Genomic DNA, 25,384 nt, shown 5'->3' with positions numbered 1-25,384 from the left:
GATCTACAATTTAGAAAAATTAATTTCAACCCTTCCTCCGGCGTACCAACTGGAATTAGTTGTTTTTCTGCTGGAAACTGGGCGGGAAAGGTGTGGGGACGCCAGGTGTGCCGACCGAAGACAGGATGCTGGGCAGACGCTGGCAGAGCAGCCGGGCTCAGACAAAAGGGAGCTCGCTCTGTTTTTGAAGGCGGTTTGTTTTGGCTCGGCTTGCCAGTATGTGAAGCAAAAAGGACAACAAAGAACTTGGAGGGATGAGAATAAGTTTTGCTTTTCATACATGAGAAGCTACACACCTCATGGAGCCGACACGGTTCAAGAGCACTCTCCTTTCCTGACCCGGGGTTGTTCAGATGAACGAGGCAGGAACGAGTGGCTGTTGTCCATTGTCCTCCCAAGGAACTGCAGGTACGGGTGCAGAGGCAGACGGGCGCTCGTGGGCCGCGCTGGCCCCGGCCTCGTGGTGGGGTCTCCGTGGGGGGGCCTCTGTGGTGGGGTCTCCGCTCGCCTGTGCCCGGGTCTGGAAGGAGGGCCCAATGCAGAAAGTTAAGTTTGGCGTAACGAGGAGTACAGGAGATTAAGGTGGTATCATCCTTCTGGTCCAGCCATGGTTTAGAACAAACGAAACTCTTACTTCCAGCTGAAATTACGTTTCAGCATGAGGAACCAGTCTGGACTGAGGGTGGTTAATAAGTCGTGTGCACTTTTTATCAAGCACCTTCAAAGAACTAAACAAATTAAAGAACTAAACTCAGGCAAAATGCCTTGAAAAACCAACATTTTATTGTCAGTTTGCCTTTCCTATTAAAAATAAAAAGCTTTGAAGTCCTTTTAAGATAAAATACATTGTTACCATTGTGGAATAATTGGTGAATTATTAGCAATTTTCCCATCTTACGAATGGATAAACCAGGTGTGTAGAAATCTTGGGGACTTGGTACTATGAAACGGCCAACACAGCACCCCAGGTGACATTTACATGTAGTGTCGTCTCTCCCCACCCCACCCCCACCTTTGCCTTGGGCCCCAAGGACACTGCCCACGGCCTGGCCAGCCTCCTCTTCACTGGCGCCTTCACTCAGGCCCCCTTGGTCCCTTCCTGGGGTCTGCTTCTCATCCCGCCAACCCTGTCCTCTGCCCACCCATTCTTCCTTCTGCGTCTCCGGTAGTTTCATTCCCCCTCTGTGCAGGGGGCAGACTAGGTGTGCTGACCGACCCCTGCAGTATCAGAGGGTGAACAGTAAGGTGGGGTCACCTCCTGGTCGCTGCTGGCATGGTGGGCTCCTGTGCCCAGGGAACCTTGTGCTTGCAGCTGCTTTTGTGCTGAGGACAGGCCAGGCGAACATACAACAGGCGGCAAGGACTGTGCGAGACTCCCCACATGCAGCCATCATTACCTAACATGCTGCCCCACAGAGCACCCCAGGACTTCCACAGCCCCCCACTTGGCAATTCCCCTGTAGCTTATTAGGCTGTCAAGTGCAAAAACAAAACAACAACAACAACAAAAAAACCCTGCTCTGGCTGGGATGGCTTGGTGGTTGAGTGCCAGCTTGCAAATCAAAGGGTTGCCGGTTTGATTCCTAATCTAGGGCACATGCCTGGGTTGTGGGCCAGGTCCCCAGTAGGGAGTGTGTGAGAGGCAACCACACATTGATGTTTCTCTCTTTCTCACTCCCTCCCTTCTCTAAAAAATAAATAAGTCTTTTAAAAAGTCCAAAATACAACAGGACTTTAAATGACTGTGTTAGACACTTTCCCTGCACTTGACCGTGAGTAGAAGTGAGCACTCCCCGACAGACAGAAGGGCCTGGTGGCTGCCCCCTCCTTTGCAGGCTGAGACCATCGACTGCCCACCCTCAGAGCACACGGAGCAAAGCTGTTCCCCGGCTGAATCATGAAGGATCCCGTGTCACTGCAATTAGTGGAAACTTGATTGTTGAATCAGAGAATGGTGTGAGCAGAGCCCTCCCTCCTCTGTGTCTTCACCCAGAGCCGCAGCCACGCGGAGCCAGGCTCCACGCCTCGGGGCAGCAGACGGGGAGGTGGGTGAAGTTGGGGGGCTGCCCCTCGGCTGCTGGCGGGAGTGCCTCCCTGAGAGTGGGGTCGGCAGCTCTTCTGTGACAGGCCAGACAGGAAGTGTTCTAGACTTTGAGGGGCCACACGGTCTTGGTCACAACTACTTGACTCTGCTTTTGTCGCACAGAAGCCGCCACAGGCTGAGGGTGGCTGTGTTCCCATAAAACTTTATTTATGGACACTGAAACTTGAGTGTCATGTGATTTTCACATCACAGACGAGTGTTCTTCTTTGGTTATTTTTCGACCACTGGGCCATGGCTTGTGGACTGCTGAGCATTTTGTAGAGAGCAGCAAGGGCAGAGCGGGGGTGACACAGGGTGCCCACACATGCAGGCAGGATCCTGAGGCAGCGTTTCCAAAGAACAGCCAGGGGAAGATTGTGAGCGAGCCCGGTGGAGGCAGAGCCACCAGGGGGTGGAACCCCATTGGGTCCGGGACGTTCTGTGACGCGGTGGCTTTGCTAGAACGGCCAACGACACGATCGCAGAGTTAACGAAGAGTTGTGGGGCGGGGTTGCTTTGTCAGGCATAGGAGTTAAGTGTGTGAATATCGTTGTAAACGGTGAAGTACCCTCAGTCATCACACCGTGGTGGTTGCGGCGTTACAGTTTGGAGGTTCAGAGGCCACATGGTGGGGAGGTATGCGGATACCCCCCCGGTGGCCTGGGAGCCAAGGTGCACAGCCTTCTGGTGCCGTGGTTTAGGGGCGGCTGCTGGAAGGAGGCCCGAGGGTGAATGCCCCATCCCCCAAACTCTGCGCTAGCAGCTGGGTGGCCGTGACACCTCCATGACCCTGCAACTGCCTCGGTTTCCTCCCCTTTGAAGGAAGGCACTGATACTCTTTCTGCCTCTGAAGCTCTGTTTGGGGAGGTTGGTTTTTATGATTTTGTTTTATGACATAGGATTGGGTCTATTTATTTGTTTAATATGGAGCCCTGGAGAGGAAAGCAGGGACCTCACCACATGACCCGAATGGGAGAACAAGACCCTCCTGGAACAGAAACAGGCGCCATGCTGAGGAAGGACACGGCTTCTGGACTGGGCATGTTCCAGCCTCTGATTGGGAGTGAGGACGAAGCCCCCCAGGAGGAAAGCTTCCTCCTGCAGGCCCTGTTGGGTGCCACCTTCCGTGGACCAGGTCCCCCCCCCCGAGGTTCCCGCCCTCCGCCCTTGCAGCCACCCTGTGAGCCCCTGTGTGTGTAACAGTGGAGGAAACTGAGGCCCAGAGTAGAGATGGAGGTCACCCAGGCCTGGCCCTTCCCTTATACCTAAGGCCTCCTGATACGAGTAGGGACCTTGAGGCCCATTCGGCCATCCTGGCTGGGTTGGTGGCAGGTGTGAGAGGGGGAGGATCCAAGTTCTTCCTTCAGAATAGTCAACCCAGATACCTTATCACCACTGCGGTGGTAGCAGCTGCTCCTTGAGGTTTGCTGTGCTGCCCAAGGACGACAAGAAGAAAAAAAGATGCCGGAAAGTCAGCCAAGAAAGACAAAGACCCAGTGAGCAAATCTGGGACAAGTCCAAAAAGAAGTGGTCCAAAGGCAAAGTTTGAGACAAGCTCAATAATGTAGCCTGGTTTGACAAAGCTACATATGACAAACTGTAAGGAAGTTCCCAACTATAAGCTTCTAACCCCCGCTGTTGTTGTCTGTGAGAGACTGAAGATCCTCGGTTCCTCGGTTCCTTGGCCTGGGCAGCCCTGCAGGAGCTCCTTAGTAAAGGACTTGTCATTAAACTAGTTCAAAGCACAGAGCTCAAGTAATTTACACTGGAAACACCAAAGGTGGGGACACCCCAGTGTGAATAACAGGTCCCACCAGCTGTGCATTTTGAAAAATAAAACTTTATTTAAAACAAAAAGCAGCCTAACCCCAGCTGCACCTGCCACTTCTACCTCAGGAAGTTTAGTCTGGGCAGCTGGAATAGCAGGAAGAAGGTGAGCTCCATTTAAAAAGAAATTGGAACATAAGCCACCTGCAAAGTCTCTGCTCCAGGTGGATCTGAGCATCTGAGGAGGCAGCAAAGCAAAGAAAGTGGCAGTGGAGCCTCGTTCTGCTCGTAAACTTGAGAGAAGCCCATCTGGCAGCTCTCCCAGCAGGGCTCTGGGCATCAAATTGCAATGGGCAGCAGTTCTAACATGCCGGTGGAGACAGTGGCTGGGCTGGGTATTTAGCGCTGTTAACGGATTTTCATCGTCAGTGATCCTCAGCATCCCATAATCCAATGTAATCGCACACCAGCTTTAAATCACTGAAGTCAGATGATTGTGTGTTTCGTATTTTGTAAGTTGTCTATAAATTCAGAGAAGACATTTCAGGGTTATATTTGAAGACATCATTTTCTGGCTTCTCCTCCTGGGCCTGTTACACAAGGTTCAGCCCTGAAGAATGACCCCAGAAATGGTTCCTTTGCTTTGACATTCTCCAACTATGACCCTGACCACTGCGAAGTGTTGGTGCCCTGGAAAAGCAAAATCTGCAGATGATGAAACTCAGAGCTGAGATGCTTCTGGAACAGCCCCAGCCTCCTGGAAATGCAGACAAGATTGAGACCTGCCAAATGGGCCTTTCACCCTGAAGCCACCATGCCAACTATGGGGGAACAGAGCCCCAAGCTCCTGCTCCTGAAGCTACCTCATGGGGCTAGGTCTATCCAGGAAGCCTCCGAGAACCAGCTCCAGCTCAGGATGCACAGATGTGTCTGCAGACAGTCCGTCCTCCCAGCTGCACCACAGGACACCTGTCCGGGAGCCATCGGTAGAGGTGGCAGTCCATGTTGAGGTGTGTGCTGGGGCTGTCCTCGTGGGCGAAGGCCCGAGCTCAGCTGTCCCTTGGATCCATATCCCAGGCCCTGGGGAACATCAGTCAGGGTGGGCAGATCACTGCAGTCACCAGTGACCTCGAGTCTCAGTGACCAGCACAGATGACCTGCTCATGCTACACGGCCATTATGTCATCATCCTGTCAGTCTTGCCCTGGGATTCAGGCTCATGGAATGGCCCCTCTCTGGGGTGTTGCCTGACAGATGGTGACACGTGTGCCAGCTCGAAGAGTTTCTTCCGGAGCTGTCCTCTGCCATGCCACCACATTCCTGTGTCACATGGCCGTGCCTGATGTCAGGGGGCAGGGGTTCTGTGAACGGCACGGCCCACTAGAGTGTTTGCTCTGCCCCATGCCGGGTCAGTACCTCAGTGGAATCCAGCATTTCCTGTCCCTCAGAGGAGTCTCTTCCATGCAATGAAGCTCTTTTGGAGCCAGGACTTCCTTGTGGTAAACATTTGGGCAAACATTTCCCTGCCTCTCTCTTCAAAAGACCCTGTAGACACTTCTTGGTTTAACTTGACTCCTAAAAGCAGAGCCTGGTTTTGAGACAGACAACGAAAAGGCAGCTAAGTGCCAATTTGGAACTTGAGAAGGAAGCCCTTACCTGGGTTAGGAAGGCCGAGAGTGTTTGTGGAAGGTGTGAGGTGAGCTACAATCGCCCATGTGTCATGCTTGGGGAGCCCTGGTCAGGGCGAGGAGACCCAGTCCACAGGCAGCAGACGCTGCTGCCTCCGCCCAGGAAGGGTCCCAAGTGGTGGCTGGGGTCACCAATGGGGCACGTGGAGGCTTAGCTGGAGAGGCAGGTGCACACGGAGGGGGCATCTGCTCAGAGTAGCTAGAATTTTCCTGGAAGCAACTGCCTTTTTCAGAATCACTCGTGCGTCTTGAAACCCTCAGGGTGTTTAGAGACCCTTGTGTCTGCTAAGTAAGCCTGCAACCTTAGCGACATCACCATCCCTCACTGACAAATAGTGTTAAAGGTCCAGTTCAGGCGGGAAGTTTTGGGTGGCAGGTGCCCATACAAGACCCTGACCTGAAAGTACTAGGAAAAGAGAACAAGGGATGCAGCGGGCAGCTGTAGCTTCAAGAGGGGCTCCCTTAGGGTTTGCCTTTCAGCTGCTGTAAATGTAAGGGTCCTTGTCTGAGTATGAAAAAACTGGGAACAGCCTGCCTCTGTTCCCTCTTCATTGTTTTCAGTTGCTGGAGGGAAACACAGGCAGCTCCATGTCCAGCTCCCTGTCTTTTTCAGGCGCAAGTCCCAGTCCTCAGATAGAAATTTTGTTCTTGAGATTTAAAAAAAACACCTTAGACCTGAATACATGGCATTGTGTTTAAATACTTGCATGTTTATTTATTTCAATATTTTATTTTTAATTTGAAGTAAAGATCTGCAAGCAGTATTTAGTATCCAGTGTAATGAAGCTTTAGCACTGAGCTTTACAAATAAGTTTTAAATTAATTTTTTTAAAGATTTTATTTATTTATTTTTAGAGATGGAAGGGAGGGAGAAAGAGAGAGAAACATCAATGTGCGGTTGCTGGGGGGCCATGGCCTGCAACCCAGGCATGTGCCCTGACTGGGAATCGAACCTGCGACACTTTGGTTCGCAGCCTGAGCTCAATCCACTGAGCTACGCCAGCCAGGGTATTAAATTAGTTTTTTTTCTCCTGACTGCTCTGTAAGCTCCAAGCTCCTGACACTCCTACTGCTTCCAGACAGGGGCTGAGAACAGACCTAGGTGAGAAGTGAGGCTGCAGAAATGAAAGATTGAGTCCAGGGCTGCACAGACAGAAGTGGGGGGAGTTTCTCTGCATTTCCTGAGTGTGTGTGGGTGTGCACATGTTCCAGAGACCATCTGTGTGTGTGCGCATGCCTGCATGCATGTGTGCAGGGAGAAGACGGTGCAGGGCACAGCTCTCCTGTGTTTGTGCATGCATGTATGTGTGCATGTGTGTGCACACACCCATACAGGGAGACCCAGGTATTGTACAAGGCGCCAACCCCTCCCAGCAGGCTAGAATGTGCAGCTTTCCGAGTCCTGCCCACTGGGATGTGCTGTCACAGACCAATCTCTTTTGGGCTGCAGGAGTTCAAGGTCATGGGCTCATTCAGTGCTTACTGGCTATAAAGCCAGATCTAGCCCTCACCTGCCTCTCAGTGCTGGAGGAGGGCACCAGCCCTGATGGGGAGTCCCCAAGTGCCCATGATCAGCCCTGGGGGCCAGTGGACAGCACTCCCTCACTGTTGACTCTCAAGGGACCTTTGCTTCTTCCTGGGAACCTGACCCCATAGACACCCTGCCTGGCCTTCTGGGCTCTCTGCTCTGGGTTGCTCACCCCAATTTAGACCCGGCCTCATTCTCTCCTCCATGGTGGGTTCATCCAGAGAGCCATCCAGAGAGCCTGGGACAGCTCCTGGCCATCCCAGGGAGTGGGTGGGCACCCTGCACGAAAGGAGAAGGAACCCCTGGAGGGCTCCTTCCCTCATCTGCCCACCCAGTGAGACCTTGCTCACACCTGTGCCCTGCGTCTATGGGAAGCTGGCCTGGATCTGCTCAGTCCGTGCTCCACCTGCCCACCTGCCCTGGTCTGGCCTCATTGTCTGGTCCATGGTCAGTTCTTCAGAGTCCTCTGCCCCTTATACTGTGAGGTAGTGGAGGGCCGGGTCACCCTGGGCAGGGACTGAGAAGAAGGGAACTGGACCAGCCATGGAGCCTCCTGAGGCTTTAAGCTGCCAGCTGTGCTCTGGTGTGGGAAGAGGGGATCTGGCCAGATCACGGTGGTGTTGTCACCAACATGGGACATCACCACAAGGCTTAGTGGCTCACCTGGGCCACCCCCAGGTCCTGGTTGAGTGGTCCAGGTGGGGCTGTGACGACAGACCTAGATGAACTAGGTTTGTGTGTGTTTTGGGACTGTAGGGAGTTACAAGCATTGGGGTAGGAGGGGTCAAGCAGGGCTCTTTCTGCAGCCGTCACCTTCCCAGGCTCAGTTATAACTGAGAGGTTTAACAGGAGGCTGCAGAATCAGGAGAGAGAAGGTCTCAAAGATAGAGGTTCTCCCAGAAGCGCCACCCACCCCCAGCTGCTGGCGTCTCACATCTCTGCTAGGCTTCTCATGCTAATTTAAGTAGAAAACGGGCTGGGAAAAGTACATGTCAGGTGAAGCTTCTCACCAGGGCCTGAGGATCTCCAAATCTACATCAGCAGAACTAGGGGTGTGCATTGCTTTTGTTAGTCACCAAGCTCTACCAAGGGTGTAGAGTGCAGACCTACAGAGGCCCTGCAGCTTTTCCTCCCTTCTTCCCTGTGGGCACCAGCTTTGGGCCAAAAGAATCTTCACCCCTTAGGAACATCTCAGCCTCCCCAGCTGTGAGGGTCAGGAATCCCAAAAGCACAGCAGCCTGTGAGTGGAAAACAGGGCAGGTACAGGTAGGCTGGGTGTAGACATACTGGGGTAGATAGGCCAGATGTACACAGGCCTGATGCACACAGACTGGGTCCAGGCAGGTTGGATGTAGACGGACTGGTGTAGACAGGCCAGATGTACACAGGCCTGTTGTACACAGACTGGATCCAGACGGGTTGGATGCAGGCGGACTCGGTGTAGGTAGACAGGCTGACACACCAGCCCAGGTGAGGAGATCAGGCTTTGTAGACAGGGTTCTTGTATTCGAAGGTGGTTCCTGGGTCTCTGCACACAGGAAACCAGCGATGGCCATCGGCAGCCTGGGCGGGACCCTGGGTGGCAGGACACTGGGTGCCGTCACTAGGCCCTTTCAGGGAGGAGGCCCCTGTTAACAGCACCTGAGCGGCTCGAACCAGGTTGGCCGCCCAGAGCAAGCCTCTGGGGAGTGTGGGTTTCACACGCAGCTCCCTCACCCGCATAGTTGAGAAAGCAGCTATTGATGGAAAGTGGGGCAGAGCAGGGCCCCTCTTGACCCAGTCCCTGCTTGTGGGGGTTGCAGGACGCTCCAGTGTACATCCTGGTTTTTGTTTTTAAGTTCTGGCTAGAGGCAACGGCCCAGCGGTAAATTAAAAGGCTGTTCTATCTTCTGAGGTAGAAGTGCCTGGGTGACAGACACCACCACACTCCCCACTCAGGATGGCTCCACCCTGGGCTGCAGCCTCTAATCACTGGGGCTGGGGCCGGGGCTGCATGAGAGCCAAGCTTCCAGACCAGATGAGGGGCCCTTGTGACCTCCACCCCCACCCTCATCCACCCAGCCATGCCTCGCCTCCTGGGCGATGCCCCCAGGCCACATTCTGTCACCCTCAACCCCACATTTTGTCTGCTCTTTACACCCCAGTGTCAGCCCACTAGATTTTCAAGGCAATGTGACTGGGTCCCAGAGCGGCCCCCCTGGCCTGGCTGATGGGGGGTGGGGTGTGGAGAGGACTGTGCCAACTTTCACCACCACCGCTTCTCAGTCCTCTCCTCTCCCCATCCAAGACCATGTCTTGAGTGTCCTGTGGTCCCGTCCTACACACCCCCCACTATCTTTGGGCGCAGGGACACAAACATCAAGGAATCACCCATGAGATTGAGCAGTGGGTTCCTTTGGTCATGGGGTGGCCACAGGGAAGATGTCCCCAAAGTGGCTGTGCTGGGGGGGTGGGGAGCCCCATTTGTGTGGGGACCTCGCTATTTAGCAGTCTTAGCGGGGGCAGAGGGACCCCCTGAGTCAGCCCCTGCAGACCTTCTCAGCAGGTAAGGGGGTCCTGATGTCTAGGCCCAGCCTGCGGACAGGCACCCCCAAAGCCCCGGGCTGCTTCCTGGGCTTGCACCTTCACTTGCCCATGGGGATGTTGTGCTTAAATTAAAACTTGAGCATTGATAGACATTTCTTGCTTGGACAACCTCAGCCACATCCCTTCAGCCCACCAGGCCCTGGACAGGGCGCTCCTATTTCAGGGGCTCCTGAAATAGACCCCCTGACCCCCAGCTTCTGTGAGTCCTGGAGTGTTGCATCGAGATGGTCATCTTTTGAGGGCCTGGTGCCAGGAGAAGCACGTTTATTCCCTGGGGAGTGGGGATATGATAAGGAACAAAGCTCTCGACTTTAAAAATTATCCTCATTTCAATAAAATTTTACCTAAAGTTAATAGGGAAAATAAACCCATTGTTGAAGAGTGAAGTTTTAAAATGTCTGTAGACCTGAATTTTTGGTTGTAAAACTGCAAGCAAAGGCAGTCCCAAGGTCGGCCAGATAACAGCACACCAAGTTCACAGTCCAGCAGGATGGTGATTAAAACCTTTTATGCGAGTGCTGTGCCTGCCAGTCCACCAGCCTGTGTAGCACATAATCCCATTCTCAGCCACAGTCAGATTTACGATCAAGTAAACCGGCAAAGGCTCTGCATTCTGGAGTCAGCCCATCGCCACGTGTGTGGGTTCGGTTGAAACGGAAATCCTGAGGTATGTAAGGAAAAGAAATGAGTGGTTTGCTGTCAACAAAGTCACCAGCGTTTGTCTGTCTCCTCTCAGTTTTGGATGTTTTGACGGTGTGCGAGGTTTGGTGAATGGACGAGTTGTGTCACCCAGAGGCCAGGCTGAAATGGTTGGGAGTGCTCACGCAACATTCGCCCCGGCCCTCTGTCCACCGCCTTCATTTCCTCTGCACCCAAAGGCCTAGAAACAATTTTAAGAATTTGTCAACATGTATTTGTCTTGGTTCACCACTTCTCTACCCATGCACACACACACACCTGTAGAAACCCTTGTGCACAGACACTGGCCCTCAGCACACCCAGCCCTTGAACACACACTTGGCCTTCCCATACAAGCAGGCTCTCTCACACACACACACACACACACACACACTGGCTTTCACACTTGTCCTCCACACACCAGCCCCCCTACACACACTGACACCCACCCACCCTCCCACACGCACCAGCCTTTGCACACATCTGGCCCAGCAAACATGAGGGAAGAAAATGCTTTACAGAGTACACATTCCAGATGACTGAACTTGACCCTTTAAGATACCAAGACAGTGTTCTCTTCTTAAGCATTTATTATGGAAACCATTCTAAAATATACTGTATATTGCCCTGTTTTCTTAAGCAGCCTTGAGTGTCTTCAAGCTAACTTGATTTTGCTGCAACTGAAGAGTTTCTGCCTCTCCAGTGTCTCTGTCTCCCCCGCCCTCATAATTCACGTGTCCTGACAAGCTAAGTTGTTAGAGTTGTGCCAAGTGGGAATGGTTGTCCTGGGCTGGGCACAGGCACTCAGTGCTCCAGCCTGGGGTGGCCCTAGCCTGGCCGGTCACATAACCTGGCTTGTGCATTAGAACCTCTCTTCCCAAGACCAAGAACAATCACCATCCATAAAATGGCTGGGGAGCTCCTGCAGCAGTGGCCCCGAGCACGACCAGTATCTCTCTCTCTCTCTCCTTCATCATGAAGTACCCAGTGAGGTGGGTGATGGTCAGGAAGTTTGGTCATGGCTCTCGCTTGTCGGTTAGGGCACCTTAGCATGTGAGGCTGCAGAAGACCATGATGAGGTGTCCCCTCTTACCTGTCAGAATGGCTATCATCAAGAAATCAACAAACAGCAAGCGCTGCCTAGGATGTGGAGAAATGGGAACCCTTGTGGGTTGTTGGTGGGATTGTAAATTGATGCAGCCACTATAGAAAACAGTATGGAGAGTCCTCAAAAATCTGAAAATAGAACATGACCCAGCAATTCCACTTCTGGATACTTATCTGAAGAAACCCAAAACAGTAATTTGAAAAGATATATGCACCCCAGTGTTCATTGCATCATAGTTACAACAGTCAAGATATGGAAGCAACCTAAGTGCCTGTCAATAGACAGTTAGATAAAGAAGATGTAGTTCATATACACAAAGGAATATTACGTAGCCATAAAAAAGAGTAAAATCTTGCTGTTTGTGACAACATAGATGGACCTAGCGGGTATTATGCTATAAAATAAGTCAGACAGATACCATGTGATCTCACTTATATGTGGGACCTAATAAACAAACAACAAACAAAATAGAAACAAACTTATAGATGCAAAGAACATTCTGATGGTCGCCAGATGGGAGGGGATTTGGGGAGACTGGTGAAAAAGGTGAAGGGATTATGAAGCACAAATTACCAGTTATAAAAACAGTCATGGGTTCTGGCCAGGTTGCTCAGTTGGTTGGAGCATTGTCCTGTACACCAAAAAAAAAGGTTCCAGGTTTGATTCCTGGTTAGGGCACATACCCAGGTTGCAGGTTCGATTCCTGTTCGGGGTATATACAGGAGGCAACCGATTGATGCTTCTCTCTCACATTGATCTCTTTCTTCTCTCTGCCTCTCTGAAATCAATAAACATATATTCAGATAAGGATTAAAAAAACAGTCACAGGGATATCAAGTACATCATAGGGAATATAGTCAATAATAGTGTAATAACTATGTTGGTGTCAGATGGGTACTGGACTTACTGGGTGATCGATCATTTCATAGGTAATATAAATGTCTATCCACTATTATACACCTGAAACTAATATAATATTGTATGTCAACTGTAATTGACTTTTTTTTAATTTTTAAAAAAGTGGAGAAGTTGTTTCACTTTCGCTTACCCAGGGTTCCTCAACTTACTTGACCCGGGAAATGGCCTCTTGGCCAGCAGACTGCTTCCCTTGGGCGGCTCTTGCCAGAACCAGGCTCTGCGTGGGGATGGCTGCACGGGGAGTTGGAACCAGTGGAGGGGCACCCCGCAGGCCAAGTGCGGGGGCCTACCCAGTCACAAGTGAATTCAAATGACAAAGAAGGAGCCAGGGAGGTTCTGGCTGACCTCCTCTCCTTCCATGTTGGGCAGTTTTCAGAAGATGAAACTGGAGAGGTGGAGGCCAGGAGACCCACCCATCAGGAGGCTGCTGACCATAGCTGGACATGGGAAGTCAGGACTTTCCCTGAGGGTCAGGAGGAGGAATGGGCCTGGATTAGGGCATGTGAGCAACAGAAAGACCTCACTCCCTGAGAGGGTCTGAAGATTGCATTTCAGTTCCTCCAGCATAGGTCATTAAAGACGTGTCCCCTAGTACCACATTGCACCACCTTCCTAACAGGACCTTTCATCCCAGTAGCATTTGCTTCCGACTTCCGTAAGGAGCTGCACAACTCCTAAAGGGTGATTCCTACCCCTGGCTCAGAGCCAGCTCCATTTATGCTCATGGCCTGGATGTTTGCTTTCGACTCGGGTGTGATTTGAGTTTTTGGAAATCACACCACATTGGCATTTTCTGGACGAAATCAGTATTTAGATAATTCACATTGACGGGGGAGGACCCGGCAAGGCAAGACTTGCGTGGGGCGTGGATGCTCCAGAGGGTGTCAGCCCTGGTGCCTCCATGCTGACTCGGAGGCAGGAGCTGAGCTGGCTCAGGTCTGCCTTGAGTCACGTGCTTTCTAGAAGCTGACCTTGACACTGCAGCACACACCTGCTGGGTCTCTGTTTGGCCTGGCCTCTCAGAGAGTACAGGCAGCCTCCTTCTGAGTCCTGTCCACCTCAGGCCCAGAGATTTCACTGCTGCGTTGTCAGTTTTCTTAGGAAATTATCTGTGTGATTAGCTGGTCAGAGGAGTCTCAGATGAACATTTGTCCCTTTAAAAATCTACTTCGCAGTTTAACCTCTTTGGCTTTTAACCGTTATTTGTAGCCTTTCGTTTATTTTCCAAACAAATGAACATTGTGGCATTTCCTCAGGAAATGTTATATCTAAAAATAGCATTAAACCATTTTTTTAAATAAAAGCATTCCATCTTTATATAAAAGCATGTTGCATCAAACATGTTAAGGGAGATCAAATACCAGTGATACTGTTTTCACAATGACTGAAAGAGCACAATCCTGTGATTTTTGATAATGGTTTCTATTTAAACTTTAAAACACCAATACAATTAAAATGTATTTGCTGTGGGTGAACTTATTCCTGAGCGTAAAACGGCATTGGACCAACTCTGTTCTCCCCACAGCCTCCCCCTTCATTCCATGTGCAGACCCAGGGAGGGGGAGCCAGGCAGGGGGAAGGCTCCCTGAGAAAGTTCACATGCCCCATGGAAGATCCCAACATGTAGCATTGAAGGTGTATATTTCAGAATGCGGTGGGATGGAACTTCTGCTAAATCTAAACCTGTGATAACAGTGACGACTCTCCCTTACAAAGTGCTATTGAGGGCTGCCCTAGCGGGCAGAGGTCCCGAGTCTCCCTGATGCAGCCTCAGTGTGCTGCTGCTGTGTGACAACGCGATGGACAAGCAGGTGCTGCCAACTGGACCTTCCCTCTGTGCTGAGGGTTCACGTATTCCTTTCCTCTTGCACAGATATAATTTGGGATTCTTAGGTGCCAGCCTGTGAAAGCATCCACCTATGTGTCTTTATCAGTAGCTTAACTTGCCGGATGCTCTCTTCCATTTCAGGATCTGGAATCCCTCGACACCTACATCCAGAACACCCTCTCTGCCCTCTACCCACCATTTGAGGCCACGGCGGCCACCGTGCTCTGGCAGGTGTTCAGCGTGGCTGAGAGGCTCCACGGAGGGGATGGGCTGCGCTGCCTCACTGACTTCCTCATCCCGGCCAAGAGGGCCCTGCAGCACCTGCAGCAGGAAGCCTGTGTGAGTACCCACCCTCAGGGGACACAGCCCGTGTGAGACCCTCCCCTCAGGGGACACAGCCTGTGTGAGTACCCACCCTCAGGGGACAGAGACCGTGTGAGGCCTGCCCCTCAGGGGACACAGCCTGTGTGAGGACTTCCCTGCAGGGAACACCTTAACTGTTCTTCACCTGGGGGAAGAGACAGGCAAGGATACCTGGTACCTGGGAACTGTTGAGCATTGAAGCTGAGGCAGTGGAATTTTAGAACCAGGGAAATAGGCCATTAGAGGCAAGGGAGAACATTTGAAATTAAGCCAGTAATAAAAACCAACATAATTCCAGTAAACGTGTTGTTTTCTTTCTGTAAGAAAGCTATGAGATAATGAAAAAACAAAACAGTATTGTAATCTCAGCCATGTTTTCATAGAGATTAAACACATAAATAGAGAAAACTTCCCATTCCTCTCTATCTGATGGATCCATGAGGACTGGCTTGTGTCCCTCTTTCTAGCTTCTGGCTCCTCCTTTTTCACGTCCCACATGATGGGTGAAGTAAGACTCTGTGTCGAGAAACCAGCTTCTCAGGCCTGCCAGGGAGTGCGGAGACCACTCCGCCTGCAGACATCCACTCTGGTTCCCCCAGCACACTTTCACTGCAGCCTTTTAATGAAGGAAGGAAACCTCGCTCTTGAGTAGTCCTCTCAGGGCCAGCTTCCTGGAGCAGTTCCAATACATACAAATAAACTCTGCTTAATGAATTTCTCATGTGTTCAGTTTATTTCTTGGGATATTTTTATTGTAGGTTATTTTCGAGGCAGCGCTAAAACTAATGACAGCCAAGTAGTGGGTATATGTAGTGAGCTGCTGGAAAAATTATGGCTGATCTTAAAAGACAGATTTTATTTATCAGCACCTTTTATTACTCCATTTGTATTGAATTAGGGCTTCAAAAAAAAACACCTACCATTGGGCTACTTCAGTTTATTAAACTCTTTGAGTATCTTTTAGCTAGAAAAACTGTGGCAGAGAAATTACCAAGGGTAACGTGGATTTGATCCTTTGTTTGAAGCAGTCTGCTCAGAGGGTGTTTCCCTCTGTGGTCCGTGCCTTGTACGCACTGACACAGAGCCGGGGGGGGGGGGGGGGGGTGCGGGGGGGCGAGGCGAGGTGCCTCTCAGCACAGAGAGCCAATCTGCTTCACGTCGGATCTGAAAACACCTGTCCCCTTTCAAAGGCATGCCTTGAAGAGCTATTCTGACCTAATGTTTTGCCATTTTCTCCTCAGTTTCTTTTTCCTTCCATTTCAACCATATATTCCCTTCTCACTTACAGAACTGCCTATTTCCTGAAAAAGCCATATGAATATTACTCTTTAATATGGATGCATATTTACAAGCGTTTACTAAGCACAAAATGAAATTTAAAAACAACCTTACTACTCCATGTTTCTATTGCTATTGCTTTTTACTTTTTAATGTAGAACATAAAATTTGATCATCTTTATGACGTAGAAAATGAACTTATTCTAACAACTGTGAATATAAACATATTTTAGTTAATATAAATTTAATGCAGTTTTTATTCCTTTACTCATGTTTGTCAAAGTATATGGCTTGGAAATTATTATTAATCACATTAACTTTAAGATAAGTTGTATTAGGCTAATATTTCAATGACCACCATTCTGTTGTTCCTCTCTAGATAGAAGAAATGCTTAAAATCACTCATTGACTTACTTGTAATTTTCTTTCATCACAGTTTGAATCAGAGAATATCTCGAGAAATTTAAAGAAGAGTTATCAGAAATACATAAAAATAGAATGTTTCCACTAAGGGGGAAAGTAGGAGGAGAAGATTGGAATAAAGAAAGTAAAATCAAGTAGAAGTCAAAAAAGGAGGGAGTAAATACAACAAAGATGTGGAAAATAAAAAGCACAACTTACATAATATGTTAAAAATAAAGTTATTAAAAATGGTATACCAGCAAAATTATATTTTTTAGATTTTGTTTATTTCTGTTTTATTTTTAAGTATATTTTATTGATTATGCTATTACAGTTGTCCCATTTTTTTTCTCTATTCGCCTCTGCCCTGCAATCCCCCTCCCACCAGCATATCCCCCCCTTAGTTCATGTCCATGGGTCATACATGTAAGTTCTTTGGCTTCTCCATTTCCTATACTGTTCTTAACCTCCCCCTGTCTATTTTGTACCTACCACTTATGCTTCTTATTCCCTGTACCTTTTCTCCCAATCCCCCCCCTCCACCTCCCTGCAGATAACCCTTCATATGATCTCCATTTCTGTGATTCTCTTCCTGTTCTAGTTGTCTGCTTACTTCATTTTTGTTTTTGTTTTTTTTTACAGTTCAGTTATTGGTAGTTGTGAGTTTATTATCATTTTACTGTTCCTATTTTTGATCATCTTCTTTTTCTTAGATAAGTCCCTTTAACATTTTATATAATAAGGCCTTGGTGATGATAAACTCCTTTACTTGACCTTATCTGGGAAGCAGTTTATCTGCCCTCCCATTCTAAATGATAGCTTTACTGGATAGAGCAATCTTGGATATAGGTCCTTGCCTTTCATGACTTGGAATACTTCTTTCCAGCCCCTTCTTGCCTGCAAGGTCTCTTTTAAGAAATCAGCTCATAGTCTTATGGGAACTCCTTTGTAGGTAACTGTCTCCTTTTCTGTTGCTGCTTTTAAGATTTTCTTCTTATCTTTAATCTTGGATAATGTAATTATGATGTGCCTTAGTGTGTGCTTCCTTGGGTCCAACTTCTTTGGGACTCTTTGGGCTTCCTGGACTTCCTGGAAGTCTATTTCCTTTGCCAGATTGGGGAAGTTCTCCTTCATTATTTTTTCAAATAAGTTTTCAATTTCTTGCTCTTCCTCTTCTCCTTCTGGCATCTCTGTGATTCAGATGTTGGAACATTTAAAGTTGTCTCTGAGGTTCCTAAGCCTCTCTTCATTTTTTTGTGTTCTTGTTTCTTCATTATGTTCTGGTTGAATGTTTATTTCTTCCTTCTGCTCCAAACTGTTGATTTGAGTCCCAGTTTCCTTTCCTTCACTGTTGGTTTCCTGTATATTTTTCCTTATTTCACTTTGCATCCTCTTCACTTCTTCCTCTTTTGAGACCATACTCAACCATTTCTGTGAGCATCCTGATTACCAGTGTTTTGAACTGTGCATCTGATAGGTTGGCTATCTCTTCATTGCTTAGTTGTTTTTCTGGAGTTCTGATCTGTTCATTCATTCGGGCCATATTTCTTTGTCTTGGCACACTTTACATCATAAGGGGCAGAGCCTTAGCTATTGGCCAGAGCAGGACAACCCACGTTGCTGCACTGCGGTACTATATGTGGGGGAGGGGTCAGAGAGGGAACAGTGCCACTTGCTGGGCTCTCCATGGGCTTTCAGTCACTTCCCCCAGCTACCCACAAGCAAATTGGGCCCTTCTGGTGCTGATTCCTGGATGGGTGGGTTTGTGTACATTCTTGGATTCTGTGAGGTTCTCCAATGAACTATCCTGTGAGGCTGGGAGTTTATCCCGCCACCACAACCCCCACAGGTTTTTACATCCATAGGTTTGAGGCTTTCCTTTCCCACACTGGAGCCCTGGGTTGCTTGGTCTGTCTCGCTCTGCAGTTGTTCCTCCTGGTTTATTCACAAGCAAATGTGGAGCCACCAGCTGCCACCTCTCCCACCTGGTCCTCCAGCCACCTCCTTGCTGTGCATCCTCTCTGCCCTGGCTGCCAGTCTCCACCACCTCCTATCAATCTGGATGAATGTTTCTTCTTTAACTCCTTGGTTATTAGACTTCCATACAGTTTGATTTTCTGTCAGTTCTGGCATTTTTTTATTTTTAAACTTGTTGTGATCCTTATTTTGGTTTGCAACAAGGTAAACTATCTTGGCCAGAAGAGAGCTATGAGCAAAATTTGAATAACCAAAGGATAACTGGTGTAGCAATATTCATAACAAATTAAATATAGTGAAAGGCAAAATGCATTATTAGGACTAAAGAGGATCATTCAATAGTAGTACTAGTCACAACCACAAATACGTAAAAAATTGTCAATACTTAGCATAGAATGAAAATGTTTGAAGTATAAATTGAGGGAATTACAAGGAGTGGGCGATTTCCCTTTTCTCCAGTGCAAACAGGATAAGCAAACCACATATTAATTAAGGTATACATTTGAACATGTATCTCTCTTCCACTAATGGCATTCACAGAGTGCTGAACCCAATAATTTTAGAATACACATCCTTCCTAAGTGCACATGAAACATTTTCCAACTTTAATCAAAATTTGATAAGAGTTGACCAGAGTTGACTATTAGCCATAAAGTGTCAACAAATAACAAATAATTTATATTAACAAATAATTGATATCTAGAGACTGTAGGAAAATAAATCTAGAAATAACAACAACAAAAAACACCCTTACATTTGGAAAATTATACTTCTATAAATAAATAAAGGGTCAAATGGAAAACCACAAAAAAAATTGGCAAAACATTTCTTACTGATGAATTGGTGAGTCCTATTTCTAGTTAGGATGTAAAAGTATGTGAAAGACCTTTACTCTGCCAAAACAAGAAATCCCAAGATAAACCAAAACAATTACCCTTTCCTTTGAAGCCATCCAAGAGCTATGGATACACAGAGATCCAAAGAAGTAAAGTGTGAAAGAGACAGTGCTTTCCTAAATGAGCGAAAAACAGAAAACACTTTCATGCTTGGGCCAGTCACGGAGTTTGCATGGAGCCCGGATGGAGGAGCAAGCTGCCAGAGAAGGACTATTTTGCTTAGATGAAGAGAAATTGAACTCAAGAAACCTCAGGACTGATTCATCAGATAAGAATCTAAGAGAGCCTGGAACTGTAAGGATAATCCTCTTTACTAATCCTAAGCATTTTCTTACAGGCAGTTTTGCTGAATAAGTGGAGACTGAGAAATGGGGACAGAAAGCAAGGGAAGATCTCAAAATCTTATAGTCAACAGTTTCAAAGTGTCATAATCCCCAACTCTCATGGTCTCTTGGTCACACAGTCTTAAAATTTGTTTCATAGTTTAAGCATCTCTCAGTATTGAAGTCCAGGGGTGATTGATGGAGACTTGTGAACCATCAAGCATTTGAAACCAGAGATAAATTGAAATTAACAAAGCTGAACCACACACCACCCAGTTCAGATTTTATAAGGTATCCCTGGTGGCCAGGGAAGTCAGGGGCTGTGCTGTAAAGTGGAGAGGTATCTCATTAGACTCCTGGAGCTTGAATTCCAAGGCTCCTCTAGAGGTTCAAGCCTCAACTACCCCAATCCACCTCTATTTCTAAATGCACTAAACTGATAAACCCTTTATGCTAGCTGCCTCACAAAGGACAAAGCATGTGTTTTAAAAAATCTTCTACTTTAGACACAATCTCTGGCATAAAAATAAAAAGTTACAAGATGTACAGAGGCACTGGATTATCAACCCAAAAACAAGAGAAAAAATTTCAATACAAATAGACTCAGACTACCCAGGTTTGGAATTATCAGGCAAAGGCCTTTTAAAAAACTATGATGAACCTAAATATTCTGTAAATAAATATGGACGAATTGATTGGAGAGATGGAGAATTTCAGGAAAGATTTGGAAACTATAAAAAAAGACTAAAATGGAAATCTTAGTACCCTAATATATAATATCAGCAATTTTAAAAAACTTACTAGATGGGATTAATGTAGATTGGACACAAGAAAGGCAAGGATACATCAACTTGAATACCTTACAAAAGAAATTGAGCAAAAGGAAGCACAGAAAGAAAAGAGAGTGGGGGGAAATGAGCAAAGCTTCAGTAACCTGTGGGAGTATCAAGCAGTCAAACTTATGTGTGACTGGATTCCCAGATGGGGAGGAGTGAGAAAATGGGACAGGAAAAAAAGTATTTAAAGAAACATTGTTGGAAAAATTTTCTGTTTGTTAAAACACAGCAACCCTTAGAGCCAGGAAACTCATCAAATGCAGAAGAGGATAAGTGCAAAAACAAAACAAAACACTTCAATACAGTGTGATTGAGCTGCTGAAAACCAGTCATAAGGAGAAAATAAAGCTAACAGAGAAACAAGGCACATCGCATACAGGAACAGCAGTAAGAATGATGAGTGGCTCTTCATCAGCAGCATTGGATCTCAATAGACAATGAGAAAATATCTTTAAATGTTGAAAGGAAAAGCGTCAACCTAAAATTTTATAGCCAGGAAAAATATCTTTCAAACATGAAGGTAAAATAATGACATCTTTGGATAAATAAAAAGTGTACTAGCAGAGGTGCAATGCAAGAAATTTGGAGGGGGGGTCTTCAGGCTAAAGAGAAATGGCATCAGGTAGAAGCTCCGATCTACAGTAAGAAATGAAGAGCACAAGCAAGACTAATATATGCGTAAGGGTGAATTCCTCTTAAAAATTATGGACTGCTTAGAGCAGTATTGTGGGATCTGTAATATAGAAGTAACACATGACAACACAAGCATGAAGTGTGGGAGAGAGTAAGTTGAATTATACTAATGTAAGGTCCTTACGTTGTTATTAAATAATAAAATACTGAAGATAAACTGTGATAAATTACAGATGCATACTGTAATCTTGAGAGCAACCACTAAAAATAACACAGAATATAACTAAAAATTCAGTGGAGGAGATAAATGGAATCCAAAAAATAAAAGAGGAGATAAAAGGAAGAACAAAGGAACAAAGAGCAGATACGATGATAGAAGTTATATGCTAAGGTGATAGATTTAATCCAACAATATCAATAATTATATTAAATGTATCTAAAGGTACTAAACATTTAGGCAGAGATTGCCAGATTGGACAAAAGGCAAGACCAACTAAATGTTGGTTATAAGAAATACCCTTTCAATATAAATACATACAGAGGATGAAAAGTAAAAGAATGGAGTAAGCTATGCCACAAGTTAGATTTCGGACCATGAGTATCACCAGAGACTGAGAGGACAGGACATTTCGTAATGACTGAAGGCCCAATTTATCAACAAGATACCTAATAATAGAGCTTCAGAACACATAAAGCAAGCCAATGGCAACACCAAATGGAGATTTTCACACTCCTCTCTCAGCAATTGATAGAACAATCAGTCAAAAAGCCAGTAGGCATGTAAAACAGCTGACCAACAAACACTATGAGCACAGTGACTGATTTGACATGTACAGAACATCGCATCTAACAACACAGGACGCTCATGCCCTTCACAGGCACATGACATGCTTGTCAAGATGGATCACATACTGTGGGTCACTGAAAAGCCAAGTTTCGATTAATTTCAAGGGACAGAAATTATACAGATAATTTTTCTCACCACAGTGGTATTAAATCAGAATCAAATAACAAAAATATAACTAGAAACTCCTAACATATTTGGAAATTAGGTAGTATATTTCTAAATAATATAGGTTAAAGAAATGACAGGGAAAATTATTGGAACTGAATCATAATGAAACAACATGTTGAATTTTTTATATACAGTGAAGCAATGTTTAAAGTATAATATATAGTTTTAGGGCAGAATCTAATATTAGTTATCCAAATTTCCACCTTAAGAAGCCAGGAGAAGAAGAGCTAATTAAACCCAACTAAATTGAAACCTAAAACTGATTAAATACAACGGCAAAAATAAAGGAGATAGCTTTTTCTGAGGAAATGAAGTTGAATGTTCTGCAAAGACTCATGAAAAGTCACTAATAAAAGTGCTGTCACATTAGGTATGAGCAAAACAACTGAAAAGACTAGGATATTTGAGGGGGGGACATCCAGAAGAATCCTACATTCCTAATCCCTCCTTACTGTCTTTAAATTCTTGCTCCACGTCCAAGGCACTGTAAGACAAAGCAGTCTGGGCATGCGCAGCCCAGGGAAGACAGTGGAGCCCTCCACATCAGCAGAGAGAAGCTGGGCCCCCTGATGCACTAGAGACAGAAGCCACAGAGACATTTAACCAGGAGATTGGTGTTATTAATGTTATTCTGTAATAACACAGGATTAACTCTAAAGGGGCAGCGTGAGCTGGTCAAAAAAGAAGACAAACCTTGTGTGATTCCACTTACTATCAGGTCCCTAGAGGAGCCAGACCCACAGAGGCAGAAGGTAGAGTGGTGCTCCCCAGGTGCTGGGGGACCGGGATGGGGAGTTACAGTTTAATCAGTAGAGTTGCAGTTTGGGGAGATGGAAAAGTTCTGGAGATGGGCCTACTTAATGCAGACAGACCAATCCATATTGAGAACAGTGTTTGTCTTGTCACAGTTTTAACAGGTAGAGATGTGGACCCCAGGAGATGGGGCAAAAGACCCCAAAGACTCCAATTTGCTTCCACTTGTGTTTTCTAACAGAGCAAAACCCAGTGGTTATTCCAAAGACAAGTAGCTATCTTGTAAATGGTCATTTGCTCATTCCACATCAGATCAGCTCTGCAGACGAAAGTGTCCTGGATGCACATACTGTGCTGTGGTGGGCATTTGCATCACCGGGAATGGGCCCTCGGTGTCTGGGGGGACAGATTTCAGGTGCGGTCCTGTGGGCCAGGGGATGCCTTTCTTTACTGGGGTGAAATGTGCAGGGAAGGGAGGGGGTGGCCCAACCTGGAGACATGCATTTCCTTGGGCACCAGGCGTCATGCATAGCATTCAGGGAGGTGTGTTGCGGAATTACTTCTTGAATCGTGTGCTCACTGCTGTAAGGAACATTCTCAGAGATTTTTAAAATTAGGTAATGCCTGAGCGGACAGTGCAGCTGCACAGCTCAGCACGCCCTGGACAGCTTCTGTGTCTGACCCCCGATCTCTGCTGTCTAAACAATATGACTCGTATTTGGTGGCCATAGAAGACCCTGGGAGGACCCTGCCCCAGCTATTTTTTTCCATCTGAAATGGAAAGATAGTTTCTGTTTGTGTTTCTGCATTGCTTTCAGTTATTAATTTGCATTATTTTCTGAAATCACACTATTTGCCACAGGCCGTGTTCTTGAGTCCAATACAAGGACATAGCCTAAAGGCACCCCTAGCTCTGGTGGGCATAGGCTCAGGGGGAGGAGGGTTGAAGTTGGACCACAGTGAGCTAAGGAGGGCTAGAGAAAGCAGAAAGAAGAGCGAGTGTGACCACAAGGGGACATGACAGGGGTCAGGGAGGCTGTGCACTTTTATGGAGGAGAGCTGCGCAGGCTTATAGCTGAGAGGGGCCAAAGGTTCAGAAGGGAGAGGGGGAGATCCGTGGTAGGGCTCAGTGCCTAAGCAAGCAGGAGGAGCACCCAGGGTGTTGTCCCCATGCCCAGACCAGACACGACCAGACTTTGGTTCATGATCTCAGAGTAGAAGGTGGAGTTGGGCAGAGCCAGGCCAGATTTGTCCAGAACCTACAGACCGTTGTGCCCACGCTCGCCTCTGGGACATGGGAGAAGAGTGGAAGGAGGATGTGTCCCCATACATGGCACTGGGCAACTTGGTATCCACATGCAAAAACTTAGCTGGACCCTACCTCACACTATACACAAAAATCCATTCCATGTGGACGGAGTCCTAATGCAAACCTCAAAACTATAAAACTGTGAAAACAACATAGAACATTTGCAACATATAACCAATAAAGGACCATCTCTAGATCATATGGAGAAATCTACAAATAATAAAAAAAAAAAACCCAACCTGAAGGAAAATGAGTGAAAGACGTGAACTAAAGACATGAGATACTACTTCACAGCCTCCAGGCTGACACAGATGTTCAAGTCTGATACCAAGTGAGTGAGAGCGTGGAATGATCGACAGGCTTATACACATGCATAATGGGAAGAATGTAGCTTTGCACCACCACCTTAGAAAACAGGTTGGCACCAGCAAAGTTGATGTACCCAAACCCAATTCCACTTCTAGGGCTATCGCCAGGAAGCATTGTTGTATCTGTGCACCAGGATTTGTGGTCGAGACTGTTCACTGTAGCTGTGTCTGTAGCCGCTGAAGTGTACAGGACAGACAGTTAGAAGCAGCTCAAATGCCCACCCACAGTTCTCCCAGGTGCTCACCATGGCCTCCCTCCCTGCATGTCACGGCATTCTCTCTCTTATCCTTTTGAGTCCAGACTGTCCGTGGTGACTCTTTGGACCAGTAAAATGTAGCAGAAGTTTTCCCAAGGTTTCTGAGAAAGGTCATGGAGGTGGGGGTTTGCAATGCTGGCTTCTAGAACAGTCACTGTGGGGAAGCCTGACTACCCTGAGCCCTGGGCTGTGCTGTGAGGAAGCCCATGTCATGGAGGAGACTCTGGAGAATCAGATGCCCTTTGGAGGAGGGACAGAGATGAAAGGAGAGAGACAGAGAAAGACCTCGGAGTCCCATGGTGCAGATGTGGGGGTGAGGTAGCCATCTTGCAGTGGGTCCTCCAGCTCACACCCTGGGTCCAAAACGAACCCCTTAGCCAAGTCCTTCTCTGATTCCTGACTCACAAAGTTGTGAGCAAAATAAAGTCATTTTTGTAAGCCATTAAATTTGGGGGTAGTTTGTTATGCTAGTAATAGTAGTAGATCAAATTACTACATAGCAAACACTCCTTTGCAAAGAGAGTCAACTACAGCTCTAATGGTATTGATAAATTTCTGTGTTGATTGAAAAACAAGTCAGAAGAATACAGACTATATGACTCTGTTTCTGTAAAGTTCAGATACATGCAAAAGTAAAGGATTTACTGTCTAGGGATTCAAACATGTGGTAAATACCGAGAAAAGGAAGAGACTAGTAACAAAATTTAGGAAAGTTTTGTCCTCTGAGAGGACACGAGCGTGCAGGAGATGATGGGGATGTTCTTTTCCTTAAACGTCTGTATCTTGATAT

General features: G+C 47.0%; 1 protein-coding gene across 1 annotated transcript in view; it reads left to right on the top strand.

Moving 5' to 3' along the window:
* Positions 1-25,384, top strand: part of PLEKHG4B (pleckstrin homology and RhoGEF domain containing G4B) — an 84,299-nt gene that overhangs the window by 13,242 nt on the left and 45,673 nt on the right. The window contains 1 exon segment of the mRNA XM_036020308.1: positions 14,326-14,523. Within this exon segment, the coding sequence (XP_035876201.1) occupies positions 14,326-14,523 (198 nt within the window).

The sequence above is a fragment of the Phyllostomus discolor genome, chromosome 3 (assembly GCF_004126475.2).
Source record: "Phyllostomus discolor isolate MPI-MPIP mPhyDis1 chromosome 3, mPhyDis1.pri.v3, whole genome shotgun sequence".
Taxonomy (NCBI): domain Eukaryota; kingdom Metazoa; phylum Chordata; class Mammalia; order Chiroptera; family Phyllostomidae; genus Phyllostomus; species Phyllostomus discolor.
This window is presented reverse-complemented; position numbering and strand designations above follow the sequence as displayed.